Raw genomic sequence first — 15,131 nt, forward strand, 5'->3', positions numbered from 1 at the left:
TTACAGCCCTAATGCTTCGATAGACCCTTCCATATGCTTCTGGTCATCCTCATTATGTGTCCTGTGCGATGTTACATTGTTTCGGGGGGGGGGGGCTGACACGGTGGTTACTTTGCACTTCTATAGATATTAAGGCGTTTGCGATGCGTTGGCCTCCGTCCCAATTTGCCAAATCGACCCGTGAGCGAAAAGCGTCATCGTTACAAGAGGCACATTTCCTGTTGGTATACTCCGTATTCACTAACCCAGGGTTATTAAACTTATATAAAATGTGCCACTAAGCGTACTTACTGAAGAGACTAAACTAGATATAAAGGTGGGTACTCAGGTAGCTAGCCATCTGATATGTAATGCATATAAAAATGCAAAAAAAAAGCTAAATTGCAGCTGCTTGGAAATTAAGGTGAAAATTCGTTATTGTCTATATTAAAGAAAAAATCCCAAAAATGCATTTATATACAATTACAGTAACTATTAATGAGAGGTGAGTGGTTATATAATTATTATTATTACTAATAAAAAAATAAATCTACGCTTATAGATATTTTTTCAATGACTTTTCTGTCCTTTCAAATACTGAACATTCTTACCCAAAAATGCATTGCTTTGGCACATAATGCATGTTCTACGAAAAGAGATAACCAATAACCGTAAAGCAGCGGATCCGAACCCCTCGCCCTCAGAGACACAAAGAGCTATTGTGAGGCTATCGCTTTAAGAATAATTGAATTTTGGGGAGGAAGTGGTCTTCTGATTAGATTTAAGTCCATAAAACTCACGTTATTTTACCCGCGCTGTAGAACTGGCGCTAAGATTTCCAATACAGTGGAACAGTTTAAAAAAAAAAAAAACAACCAAAAAAAAAATAAGCTAACTCTTAAAGGTTAACTGAAAGAGAAGTCAGAAGTTCATTAGTCATAGAGTCCGGTTTGGTGATTAAGACCGAGGTATTCTATCGTTCCCCACAGGCTGTATGATAAGGAGTCGGGGTGTTTGTCTAGTAGATTGGGGCTCAGATAACAGAGCGCAAAGTCTTCTAAAGAACCAGACTGCAAAATAACATACACTTTATTGAAGTTGGGCATGGTTCATGAACCACATTGCAAGGTGTGTTGGCAAACAACAAGAAATTTGGAACGGATTAACACAATTAACACATGACACAATGGCAGTAGATTACGCAGACAATGATCTCATCACGCTGACAACAATGGCGAATACAACAGCAGTAAAGGGATTAGGGAAATGCCTGCCGCCCTGCCCCGCGCCTCTCCCTCTGCCCCAGGGCCGTAGAACCCGGTGATCACACCTGGGAACCAGCTGGGACTTCACGTGAAGAGCTGCTTCTCTGGGTCTTCAACGAGAGACTCCGGCGTTGGGGTGCCTTTCACTCCCCCTCCAACCGCACCAGTTTTCCTGCAACATCAGAGGGACCGCCCACTAAAATCAGGGGGACCTCCCACTAAAATCAAGGGGACCGCCCACTGAAATTGCAGGGTTCTACAGCCCTAAAAGCCCCGATAATGTGTATAGAAACAGCAGGAAACGGCTTTATAAATTAAACGGGGGAAATAAAACCCAATATTCTTCTTCTAAATGCCCCCCTCAGTTACCAAATACCCTGCAGTAGGGCACAAAGTCAACTAAAAAAAGTCTTTGTAAAGCCCCACCCACAGCACCGCCTGTAACCACACCCCCTAAAACAAAAGTGCTCTTCTCTGGCCATCTAAAATGTTAGGGGTTTGTAATGAGCGACCGACGTATTCGTTTGGGCTTCCCGCTGGAGCTGGGCCTGCTGGCGACTTGCCCATGTTATTAAAATAAACATGTTTAGTATCCAGGGTATAATTAGGGCGGTAACGCACACGGGCGGAAGCTGACATTTACTGGTCATTGGCCTCGTTAATGCGCTGGAGGTCTTTATAGGGTGGTTGACCCCCCAACCCCATGGGTTGAGGTGGGATACGAGGCCATATCTTGGCCCTTCGCACAAAGAAGACCAGGGAAGGACCCCTCGGTGGGATAGAAGGTCAGGGGGCAGCTGGAGACCCCGCTAGACCAACGTCCTCCATGTTATCCTTTGGGTGGTCTAAAGTGCTGAAATATTTCATAATATTTAAAAATATCCATAACGAGGGGAAAAAACATAAAATGCAATGTATCTCAAATTTCTGCATTAGAGCAGCGCCCTGGCGGATGGAAGGCGATTGGTTCTGCTGTCAGGAAATTAATCCGGGAACGGAATAATGTTCCTCACATGGGTATCGACCCCCTTAACAGCGACCAAGGGGAGGCTCCGTTTAAAAAGTCACTAATGTGGCGTAAAGAGGCTCAGTCGGCATCGGATGCTCAAAGCGAGCCGGTCAGCTGCCGGAAGGATGGCCGAGAAAGGAAAACTTTGTAACGGGTCGGAAAACGGCATTTTTAAGGTAAGTCCTCAAAAAAAAAAAAATAATAATGAAAAAAAAAAATTTAAATTTATGGATTTGGTTTCTATTGTAAATCGCAGAAAAGGAGTTGATTTTATTAACAATTATTTTAAATTTTTGCTAATTGTCATGATAATAATTTCCTGATTTGTAGGGGGAAAAAAAGGAACTTGGCCAATATTTTATAGTTTTTTTTTTCTTAGGGAATTAAGCTTCTTAATTATTATTCTACTTTGGAATATAAGACTCGAGTGACTTTTTAGCTATTATTATTTTTTATTGTTTTATATATAGCGCCATCATAATCCGTAGCGCTGTACAACAGGAGTGTATTCCTCTCTAGAAAATGAAGTGTTAAATTCCGGAAAATAAAGTCAATATAACATGAGGCGCAGTTTATAGAAAGCTGATTGCGACATCCGAATAAACATTAATATCATCTGGGTGTATATAATACAAACGTATATTATTAACCGCTGCGGACATCGGGCAAATCGCCAGTTTCATGGCTTTCCAGCTCTTTTCACCGGAGCCAAAACAATTAAAATGCCTATCCCGTTCATGTTTATATTCCCTTGCTGTATTAGGCTCTACCGCTTCTGCTCGGAAGCTGCTCCATGTAACTACCACCCAATCAGTAAACCATTTTATTGGGGCAAAAGGGAAAGAAAATAGAAATAATAAACAGAATTAAGTGTTCGGTTGAGGATATAGACATCAATTCACATCGGTTTTCTCCAGAGGATGGAATGTTTTCAGGAAGTACAGTCCAGCGGAGGGCCGTAAGTGATTGTGCCGGGACGTCGCTGCTCAGTCATACCGGATTGATGTGTTAAAAACATAGGAAGTTTGCCAATTATTCCGTAGCTGGCAGTTTTCAGGCACAATGGGGTCTTTCTAAGGCTTTGCGATGATCCTTGACGTATCAACACCAAAGCGATCTATAGGAGTCATATAGGGGGGGCCTTTAGGTGGGCCGGTGAGGGGGTCTGAATCTGGATTTGCTCTGGATCTAGGACAGAGCCCAAAAAGGGGAGTTTTTTTTTTCATTCACTCGGCTTGGCTACTCCTATGAATAGATTCCATAAAAAAATCAGCCGTTTCCGGCTACAATAGTCATTTCCAGCATTAACCACGTCTGCGCTGGATTTCTGATCCATTTCATGTTATTTTAATGGGCAAAATTTGCTTTTCTTTCAAAAACAAGGACTATTCTAACTGACCCCAAACTTTTGAATGGCAGCGATAGATTATCACTGACGCTACTTCATCCACTCCCACTACCCACAGCCAGCGTTTCTTACGACCCAACGAACAACGGATATGGGCGATGTCATTCAGCCTCAGTGAATCAGCTTTTTGAATTAATTCGATTAAGCGACTTCTTTTGGACCTGAATTATTTTGATTTCCTTTTTTTTTTGTGTGTAAAACACAGAGATTTTGTTCCGTTAGAAAACTTGTCACGCGTTTATATAAAATATTCCGAGAAAAAAAAAACAAAGCTGGCTCAACGAAACCAGCATGGCTGTGAGTAAACGAGTGAAATGAACCAAAACGATGAATTACCATCCCTAACAGTTCCTGGGGATTAACCCTATGGTGGCCAGAGAACTCTATAAAGCAGGCATTAGATGGCTGTGTCTTCTAGGAGTCTATGGATTCATATTTCCTATGTGTCCCGGTTTAAGAGAGGCAGTTCTTTTTTGTGCCCCAAAATCCCTGATGCCCCTCTTTCCTCCTCTGATGCCCCTCTTTTCTAGGAGGTCAGAATGTTTGCTGGGTATGAGGGGATCGCAGGGTTCTACAGCCCTAAAAGCCCCGATAATGTGTATAGAAACAGCAGGAAACGGCTTTATAAACTAAACGGGGTAAATAAACCCTATTATTCTTCTAAATGCCCCACTCAGTTACACAAATACCCAGCGATAGGGCACGTATAAAAGTTTTGGTGAAGCTCCTATAACTAAAGTCTCCTCCGTGAGCCATTTGATCTATTAGGTTTCATAATCTGGACTTAAATCCTTCAGATGTTTGATGAGGTTCCAGAACTTCGAACACATTCTCGGGAACATACGTGCCGAGACACTCGGAAAAAAAAAAGCGACAAAGACAGGCGGAACTCACCCAAGCAAACAAACAAAAAAAAAAAAACATCCCAAGGTTCACTTCCATAAGGATAATCCGAAACAAAATACAATTCGAGCTTTGTTCCTGTTACTAATTGACTTGCCCGGGTTGGGTAACGCACTGTAGGAGGTAGGGGCTCGCGATTAAAGGGACGGCGTTGGGATTTGTATCTAAAGTACTTGTTCGCTCGAGCTGCGCTGTGAATACATTCCCTGAAACATCTTTCCTCCGCGGGTCACACCAAATATTTTTTTTGATGCCTTCCACCCCTCGAGAGAAACGTGCAGCGACGACCAAGGACGCCGGAGGACGGGATAACCCAACTTTTCAAGTGAGTTTTCCTTGAACTAGTAAAATAAACTAATAAAAATAACACAAAATCTCAGCAAGTATTTAGGTACCTCCACGGAATTCTCCATCAGATTTCTTTGAATTATTTTTCAACTTAAAAACCTTTTATTTAATGAAATTTTTAAAAAAAATTGCAACTTTTATCAGATTTTTTATATATTTAAATTTAAAAAAAAAATGTAATTATGTGACGTAATCTTCTCCCATTTCCCTTTAAAAAAAAAATATATATATATATATATATATATATTGTGTTGTATTTCTAAATTGGGAGTTGTAGAGGAGAGTGTGCAGGTGCACGGCTGGCTTATAATTTGTAGATTTGTCTTGACTGCTGGCGATGCCGGCAAGTTGTTTGCTAAAATGGCCCATAACACCAGGGCACAAATATCATACAAAAATGCATCATGCGCGGCAGCTAGGGTTGTCATATCAGCAATTATTTCCCCCTGATTTCAACATGTTGCGGACCACCATGGACAGTGCTGCCCCCTGCAGTATGTGGGATGTATAAACGCACAAAAGGATGCTGATTATTTCACGGAGATTATACAGCCCCCCCATAAAGTGGGAAGACACGTTATAGGTGGGGATCAGCAACACGTGAAAGTGGATTTCTAAGATGGGGGGGGGGGGGATGCTGCTTTGGGAACCCTAACCGGGCAGCGATGATTTTAAAGTCATAAATATTCAATAGATTGTAAGCTTGTTGGGCAAGGCTCTCCTCACCTGTCGTTTCTGTAAGTCGAATAGTTGTGTTTTACGTCTTTTTGTCCATTGTACAGCACTATGGAATATGATGGTGCTATATTAATGAATAATATAACATGTATGTAATACCAGGGAACTGTCTAAATGAGCTAGAAATATTAACTCTTTAATAGCCCATTGTGAAGATTCTATGTAGCGACTCGCCAAATGTTACCCAAACGGCTCTAATACCGGCCCTCATGGAAACCTTGACTTGTCATTGTTTAAAGATATGCTTAGTGGAGTCACCTGCATTCGAGCAGGGATATCAACCATAACATACAGGGAGCAAAAGCACCAATTAGGAGTCTTATATATGATCACAGCGGGGGTAGAATAAGAAGGCGTCGGCTTCAGACTGTGTGACCCTGAGAATCTGCCCCTTTAACCTGAGATTGGGGCAAACACACCGAGACTCGGGGCCAAACCTGAGAGCTCCCAGGTACAGGCTTTGTGCGGAACCCGGTGTAAATGGGTTATAATGTTGTTATTGTGAATTTTTATTGTCCCTCTACCGAGGTAGCGTTACGGACTGGAAATAACGGGGCGACTCTGTCACTTTAAGGCCAGCGGCTGCCTGATGACGTAAAGGTAGCTGGGTTTTCCTGCTCGCGTAGACTGTGGCTGCCATTTGCCCGGTGTGCCAGATGGCCGGTCGAGGCCTGAGATGGAGCAGCAGATGACTGTAAATAAACTTTAGCTATAAATCTTTAAAACGCCCAACTAACTGTTTTGGGCCGTTAATCATACAAACTACAGTTTGAAGAATTATTGACTTCCCGTGTTATTTATATTCCGGTTTTCAGCATTTCCCCAGTTATTATTATTCTACTGGGGAAAAAAACTCACGGGGGGGGGGGGCTTTACTTCCCAGTTACAATGTAACCAGAGACCCCTTCCTTTTATCTGATAAACAATTTTGACTTCATTAATCGCATACAAGTGTCTGTCACACAATGAATTTGTAACCCTACTTGTCAAGTGTCCCTGTTTAGCTTGGCCAGTCCCTCTTTGGACTTCAAACCCTTCTGTGCTCCCCTGATGCCCCTGTTTTCTAGGAGGTCAGAATGTTTGCTGGGTATGAGGGGATCGCAGGGTTCTACAGCCCTAAAAGCCCCGATAATGTGTATAGAAACAGCAGGGAATGGCTTTATAAATTAAACAGTGTAAACAAAATCTATTCAACTTGTTCTGAATACCTTATTCTGTTACATAAATTTAGTTGTTTTCTTTTATACTCTGGATTTTTTAATTCTAACCTCTTTAGAGATTGTTGTCTATATGTATTTTCCCCCATTTTCTACAATATATGTATGTGTTTCTTTCTAATGTTATAACTTATAACATTATACCGTATATTTGCACACCCTCGCAGGGAACTCGTATTATGGTCTAGTTACAAAGTAAAGGTCTCGTCTCATGTCCCCTGCCAGTTTGCCCTTTCTAGGCACACAGGGTAGTGGGTTTTGATGCCAAATCGTGGTGCTCTGACTCGTCGCACGTATGTGCAGACCCGTTGGGTTAACAGGAGATGAAAGCTTTGTTCTGATGGAGGCTCCATCCCAACATCCCTGACATCCCAACAACGATGGAGACAGTCAACGGTCCTTTGTCTCCCCGTTACTCAGCTGCATCTACACAGATTGTTGTCTAAATAATATATAATAGAGTGATGCTTCATATATATATATATAGAGAGAGAGGTTAGTGAGCCAATCAATGGCCAGCATGAGCCAAGCCAACGCATTTCACTGCTCTACCTGATTTGTCCCTAATCAATGACCTTCTTGTTCTTAGGAAGAAGATGCCAACCATTATCATATCATGTCTGTGTACGACACCAAACACACAGGAGAGATACAATCCATCAAAGAAAGTAACACCGACAACGATCGCAACAAACTGGCTTATACCGTAACCGACGTACCTCCCTGGTACCTCTGCATACTTTTGGGAATTCAGGTAAAAAATCCGCCTTGAAGGTTTATTGTAAATCCTGACTATTAATCAGAGATTAATAATATTAGTTAAGGATGAATATTCATATTCAGGGTGTAGAATAATACAAGAATAACGGTTTTGCCTTCTGCTGTTCTGCTTCCTAGTTGCATGGTCAGAGCACTGCCCTTTGTAAACAATAGAAATGCTCAGTTTTAATCTCCCAGCTGGACTCTCTGACTAGTCTATGGAGGAACGGACTTCATTAGCATTGCAATAAAGCATCAGCTCGGTGTGGTGTTTGAGCCGGCAAAGTCACCCAAAAAAATCACATGACTGACACTGTTTTAGGCAGGAAGTGGGTGGACAGGTTAGGCCAACGTGGCCCAAAACAAATATGGCAGCGAAGACTACACTCTTCATAAGGTCTTCGCCGGAAACATTCACTTATGGTGTCGAAAGACTATAAAGTCTATAAAAATGAGACCATGTTCTTTACTGTAACTTTTTTAATCAACGTATTTCATCACGTTGTGCAGATAACATCGTGGAATCTGTACTTTGGACAAGCGTTTGTTACTTAAATAGTCAGAATTTCCTCTATCCGCCATTATGTTTTCATTGACCTTCCTCGCGGAGGCTGTTCCACTTATCTACCCCCCTATCAGTAAAGAAGTTTCATTATAGTGATTCATAGGCTGATTTCCACCTTTTTAGAATGTTGGTTTTTTTTATTTTTATTTGCGGGATTAGGGGGATTAGCGAGCCGTTGCGTTTCTTTAATCCACGCGCTTTCTTCCTTTAGCATTATCTGACCGCCCTGGGTGGGCTCGTCGCCATCCCTTTAATCCTGTCCAAAGATCTCTGTCTGACTCACGATCCTCTAACGCAATCCCACCTGATAAGCACCATCTTCTTCGTGTCCGGAATCTGCACCCTTCTCCAGGTTCTCTTTGGAGTCAGGTAAACGCTTCCTTACGGGTTCTACCCCACATTCTAGAGAACCTCAAGTGGAACAGCATCTTTAACTACGGGGGTCATCTCTACCCTTTTTTGTAAGACAAGCTGGGGGTGGTCCTTCTTTGGGTTAAGTTAGATATTTCCACCTATAGCAATTTAGATTCTTGACTTTTGTTAGTTGACCTCAGAGGTCTCCTGTTCAGTTGGGTCCCATCAGAAGAAAAGAACTCTGAGGTCCTGATAACGTACGGAACGTGACACTTCGCCCGAGGCAGATGCTACAGATGGAGGAGTAAAGATTCGATTCTAATTAATGAGAACAGATCATTAAAATGAGTCTCGGGTTTCTCTATGCGTAAAAATATGAAACCTCGGGACTGCAGGAAGGATCATCAGGAATGACGTTTGGAGAGTTTTGCCACAATGTAGCTTAATGTATTCTGGGTTTGTTTTTACTTCCTACACCAAGGAGTAAAATGCGTCACATATTAACTTCGCGCTGTTATTGTATAAGGAAGCTGTATGAAAATTAAACCGGTAAAGCTGATCTGTCATGCAAATCGTACATAAACAATATATATAATATATATTTATTCCTCCCCATTAAGTTTTCTCTCCACTATTGTTTAGTTGCTGATGGTTCTTGATTGGATTGGCAGCCATTGTAATGGCGGGGGGGTGGGGGGGGACTTTAGGATACATTGTTACTTCTTGGCCATTGTCCTCGGCTGTTTCCGGACGCCATTATTCTGAAGTCTCTTTGGTGTTTTCTAGGCTCCCGATCCTGCAGGGAGGAACGTTTACTTTCTTGACCCCGACTCTGGCCATGCTGTCTTTACCGAAGTGGAGATGCCCGGAATGGACGCAAAACGCCACCATGGTGAATGCCACGTCGCCGGAGTTTGTAGAGCTTTGGCAGTCGAGGATAAGGGAGGTAAAATGTCATCCTTGGCGCCCTCGCTGTATTGGCCTTTACCAGTACTGGGAGGCTGTTCTACTTATCCACCACTTTCTCAGTAAAGTACATTTTACACACCTATTTTACACTTTTCCTATTTTCTTTACCATTTTTTTCTATTTATTTACTATTTTTTACACCTATTTTACACACTATAGGGCTAAATTGACCTGGAGAGGGGATTTTGGGGGTAACAAGGTGAGAATTAGCCCCATGACGCTCACCGGGGTGCGGCAGCTAAAAACTTTTTGGATAATTTGTGGATTGCAGACAAACGCCGCGGATATCTGAGTTTAAATCCTATATGTTTTCTTTGTATAGTCTAAAAAATGCCGCTAGACGTTCCAGATTAAAAATTTAAACATTGCTCCAGTCATAAAATAAATTATTGGGGCTATAAAGTGGTTTAAGGTAAATAAATAACCCGCACAAGAAAAACATGTTTTTATGCATCTTATATATAGTTGTTGTTCTTGATCGGGTTTATGTTTTTTCTCTTCCTGGAATAATAAGATTTGAGTTGCTGTCTTACTTTTAGTAAATATGGGAGATTATAACCTAACCTACTAGACAAAAAACATGACTCCTTATCACAACATCTGGTGGAAAAAAAATAGAATGGCTCAGTCTTGATCACCAAACCAGATACTCCTGACTAATAAAAGTCTACGAAGGAATGGACTTCATTAGCATATTTTGTCGCCTGAAGCCATCTTTGTAATGTTGCTCTTTAATTTTCAGGTTCAGGGAGCCGTCATGGTCGCTTCCTGTTTTCAAATATTCGTGGGATTTTCGGGACTCATTGGGTTCCTCATGAGGTTCATCGGCCCTCTGACCATCGCTCCCACCATCACCCTCATCGGACTGCCTCTCTTTGAGTCTGCGGGGAGAGACGCCGGAACGCACTGGGGCATCTCAGCCATGTAAGAACCCATACTTGGGAATCATGGTTACCAGGTTGGCCAACGTGGACCTCATGGCTCATATTGGGGGAAGGCTCTTGAGTCGGAGATGAGTAGGAACCAATAATAAGTGTCAGCCAACTTCCACAGATGGTCCTCACGGTGTCTTTCTGGCTAAAGACTTTGTCATAAACCTCTACAAATTACAATTTACATCAATCATTACTGAATCAAGAATCTATTAAGGTTTCAGTTCAGTGCCTTTCAGCGCGTGACCTCCATGTTTCTCTGAACATCACGCTATAATAGTTTACGATGTTCCTAATGAAATATATTTTTTCGAGACAGATTCTCTTTTTCATGAGCGTCATTCTTGTTTTCTTCTTCTTCTTCTAGGACAACGTTTTTCATAGTTTTATTTTCTCAGTATCTGAGAAACGTGCCTTTGCCGGTCCCGTCTTACTCCAGAGCTAAGAAATGCCATATCTCCAAGGTCTACCTCTTTCAGATCTTTCCAGTGAGTAGCTTTATCTTGCAATAACCATTATCACATGTTCTGATTCGTTTTAAGACATCATGGCGGTCAGCACTTTGAGCCAAGAACCACCTTCTTGTATCCTAACCGGGATGCTGGAGGTGCCGGTCCTGGAGGGTCTGCAGAGATGGACGTTCTTACTACTACTTTTGGGTCTGATTGGAATATTCATGGAGTGACGGGTCTCCATGTTTGTGTCTCCAACAGGTGCTGCTTGGAATTTCCATCTCTTGGCTCATTTGCTTAATCTTGACGATCACCAACGCCCTTCCTTCCAAGCCTGACAGCTATGGATACTTTGCTCGTACGGATGTTAAGGGAGATGTCCTATCCCAAGCTCCGTGGTTCCGCTTCCCTTACCCAGGTACCGGTTATCGCCTTGGTTTGGCAGACCCTTATTCGCTTTAAAGACCAATTAAGTCTCAATTTTCTACCAAAATGTTTCTTGCGTCGTGTCCTGCCGTGTAATCCACCTTTTGTGAACTTGTAGAAGTCATCACACTTGGTTGACTGATGCCTCAGGACAGGGTCCTTTGGAATTCTTCGGAGTCTTCCCCCATTCAAAATTTTGAGTAGTCGCATCTGGGAAGTACTGGATCCTTTAGAATCCATCTTTAAAGCCCATCTCGTATTCGCTAATATTGTTGGTTTTGATTAATTTACAATAACCTTATGAATTCTAATCTTGTATTTTAGGACAGTGGGGGCTGCCAACTATCAGCTTAGCTGGAGTATTTGGGATCTTAGCCGGCGTGATTTCATCCATGATCGAGTCCGTCGGGGATTACCACGCGTGTGCGCGTCTGTCCGGGGCACCCCCTCCTCCGAAACACGCCATTAATAGAGGCATAGGTATAGAAGGGATCGGGTGTCTTCTGGCCGGAGCTTGGGGCACTGGAAACGGAACCACCTCCTACAGTGAGAACGTTGGTGCGTTGGGAATCACCCGCGTAAGTGCATAAAATTGCCTGTTTTTCCCCAAATAACCCTAAAAACCCAGAGAATTCGTGTTTTTCCTGCAACGATTTCCATATCTGATAACCAGGCCCATTTTATAATCCGAAATTCAGTATTTTGCCTTAAAACCCAGGACAGTACAAAATTAAGCTGTAGGAACGCTTAGTGACTGCCGAAAACCGCCGGCCTCGTTCATTGCCGCAGCGAAGAGATAACTACAATTCACAACTTACTTGTTTGTGATTCCCCTCCTCCACAATATGGTAACGCATGCATATACAACGTATCATTGTATGTTTTAGGTTGGAAGTCGAGCAGTTATCGTTTCGGGAGGAATTCTGATGCTGCTGATGGGGGTTTTCAGTAAAATTGGTGCGGTATTTGCCACTATTCCCACTCCAGTGATTGGAGGGATGTTCCTGGTGATGTTTGGGGTAATCGCTGCTGTAGGAATCTCTAATCTGCAGGTAAACAGAAGTCTCCATTTCCAAAATGAGTTTGTTTTCTTATGAAGATCTTCAGCTCAGATATAACATAAACTGCTAGTTTCAATTTCAATAAAATGCATTTTCAAACTTTTTTTTTCCAGATATTGCCAATTTTTTTCTATTTTTTTTTGTTCATTTTGGCATTGACGATGCAGGAATTAAAAACACACAATTAATTTTTACTGCTAGAGTAAAAGGGCAAGAACCATCATAAATTTAATGCAAAAAATACCCATTGCTCCCTTTTAATACATGAAATAAGTTTTTTTTTAAAATATTTTTAATTTTGTTTTCACAGTTTGCAGATATGAATTCCTCAAGAAACATATTTATAGTTGGGTTTTCTATTTTTGCCGGGCTTACAATTCCCAACTGGGTTAATAAAAATACAGAACTGTTGCAAACAGGTAATTTTTTTTTTTTTTTCCCATTTTATTTTTATCTACATTTTTTTTTTAAAGTGATAATCTGTATCTACCGTATTTGCTCGATTATAAGACGAGGTTTTTTCCAGAGCAAATGCTCTGAAAAATACCCCTCGTCTTATAATCAGGGTCGTTTTATAATCAGACCTCTAATAGGTCTGATTATGAGACTAAGATCCAGATTCCCCGCAGCGATGCAGAGGACCTGGATCCTCCTGTGTTAACCCCCCCCCAACTTACCGGTGCTTCTGAGTCCCCGGTGCTTAGTCCGGGCTGCGTGTAGAGCTCTACACGCTTCCCGGACTAAGCACTGGGGACCCAGATGCAGGGGACCTGGATCCTCCTGTGTTAACCCCCGACCCAACTTACCGGTGCATCTGAGTCCCCGGTGCTTAGTCCGGGCTGCGTGTAGAGCTCTACGCGATATAGTCGCGTAGAGCTCTACACGATACAATCGCGTAGAGCTCTACACGCTGCCCGGACTAAGCACTGGGGACTCAGAAGCACCGGTAAGTTGGAGGGGGGGGGGCATAACACAGGAGGATGCAGGGGACCTGCATCCTCCTGTGTTATTCCCCCTCCAACTTACCGGTGCTTCTGAGTCCCCGGTGCTTAGTCCGGGCAGCGTGTAGAGCTCTACGCGATTCGCGTGGAGCTCTACATGCTGCCCGGACTAAGCACCTGGGGCTCAGATGCAGGGGACCTGGACCCTCCTGTGTTATGCGCCCCCCCCCCAACTCAGAAGCACCAGTAAGTTTGGAGGAGGGAGGGGGAGTGTTAAATGGGGGGTGTAAGGCATTTCTGGAGGCAGAGTGCTCTGTGAAATGCCTTTTAACCCCTTTAATGCCACTCTGCCTCCTGAAATGCCTTAAACCTCCCTATATGCCACTCTTCCCCATAATATGCCTTTTAACCCTCTAAGTGCCAGAGTGGCATATAGGGTTAAAAGGCATATCATGGGGCACAGTGGCATATAGGGTTAAAAGGCATATTATGGGGCACTGTGGCATTTAGAGGGTTAAAAGGCATATCATGGGGCACAGTGGCATATAGGGGATATAAGGCACTTCTGGGGCAGATGTGCATAACTGGGGGGCAGGTTGGAAAATAGAAGGAAATAAAACCAAAATATTTTTCTCAAGCATAGCTTTTATTAAAAAAAGTGTTTAAATGAATTAACATTTACTGGTAAAACTTTTTTCCTATAGGGTCGTCTTATATTCAGGCTTTTTCTTTTTTTCCTAAATTAATATTAAGATTTGGGGGGTCGTCTTATAATCAGGGTCGTCTTATAATTGAGCAAATACGGTATTTATCGCAGATATTTGCGTTTCATAAATGTTTATTTGGAAATATAAATAAAAATAATTTATTTAAAAAAAAATGGTAAAATCAATTATGAAAAGTTCAAACACTATATCCTAAAAGCAGGATTCTTTAGTTAAAGTCTTACCTCTTCAAGGGCACTTTTTTCTAACCGAATGTTTCCGCTCCACAGGAATTGTTCAGCTGGACCAAGTGATTTTGGTGCTTTTAACCACCGGCATGTTCGTTGGTGGATTCTTTGGTTTTTTTCTGGATAACACCATACCGGGTAAAAATAAATATTTTTATTATTATTTAATTAAAATGTTTTTTCTATTTTTCTGAATTTTTATTTCCCTTTGATGGAATCCTTATCATCATCTCTGTCCTGACTTTCTTGCTTGGCAGGTACCAAAGAAGAACGTGGAATAAACGCATGGAATAAAGTCAACGGTGAAGAGTCAGACGAATGCCCGGACGTCAGCGATGTTTACGACCTTCCTTTTGGAATCGGCACCAAGATTTGCTCGCCCCCCTGGCTCAGATACATCCCGTTCTGCCCGAAACCCGCGAAGCAAAACTTTGCCGTTGCCCAAGAAAACGGGCACTTAGAAAAATACGCAGAGACCCACCACTGAACATGTATGACTTATATCTATACCCCGTGGCACAAAAGGACCGCGTGAATACCGCTCTTGGGATTGTGTCCTTGGACAGCTCCGTAAAGTCTGGCGGCTGACTCGAAACCTTGGCATCTGGATCCAAAACACTGAAAATAATGTATTTTCCGCCGTCCTTCAAGTGAAGTTATTCCAGATTTGGTTTAAAAAAAAAAAAAAAAAATATTAAAAACCGAAAGCAACAATTTAAAAAAAAAAATCCTTCCGTTGGCAACAAGGTTCGATGAACTGTGGATTCTAAATTGGAATTCTTTCGACGCTCGGGTTCTAAGACCCGACCCGCGATATCCCAGAGAAACGTGGCTGTCGGAGCGTGAAGAGGAT

The 15,131-nt window shown here is 42.3% G+C and overlaps 1 protein-coding gene across 1 annotated transcript; it reads left to right on the forward strand.

Moving 5' to 3' along the window:
* The first annotated feature begins 2,378 nt into the window (after positions 1–2,378).
* LOC149276466 (solute carrier family 23 member 1-like) lies at positions 2,379–14,765 on the forward strand. The gene is made up of 12 exons (XM_089503646.1): positions 2,379–2,429; positions 7,457–7,621; positions 8,403–8,560; positions 9,332–9,491; positions 10,257–10,438; positions 10,814–10,934; positions 11,160–11,316; positions 11,649–11,902; positions 12,212–12,376; positions 12,696–12,804; positions 14,321–14,416; positions 14,536–14,765. Exons 1-12 carry the CDS (start codon positions 2,379–2,381, stop codon positions 14,763–14,765), a joined length of 1,848 nt encoding a protein of 615 aa, XP_089359772.1.
* The last annotated feature ends 366 nt before the right edge of the window (positions 14,766–15,131 follow it).

This window comes from Sceloporus occidentalis, unplaced genomic scaffold (assembly GCF_023333645.1).
Source record: "Sceloporus occidentalis isolate IW3139 unplaced genomic scaffold, rSceOcc1.0.p SCAF_238, whole genome shotgun sequence".
Taxonomy (NCBI): domain Eukaryota; kingdom Metazoa; phylum Chordata; class Lepidosauria; order Squamata; family Phrynosomatidae; genus Sceloporus; species Sceloporus occidentalis.

What these genes read in the sequence shown, in the direction of transcription:
- LOC149276466 (XM_089503646.1), top strand. Translation starts at nt 2,379, where the DNA reads ATGGCCGAGAAAGGAAAACTTTGTAACGGGTCGGAAAACGGCATTTTT. An exon ending in CAGGTTCTCTTTGGAGTCAG is followed by an intron (nt 8,561 to 9,331) that starts GTAAACGCTTCC and finishes GGTGTTTTCTAG; the next exon opens with GCTCCCGATCCTGCAGGGAG. An exon ending in ACCTCTTTCAGATCTTTCCA is followed by an intron (nt 10,935 to 11,159) that starts GTGAGTAGCTTT and finishes TGTCTCCAACAG; the next exon opens with GTGCTGCTTGGAATTTCCAT.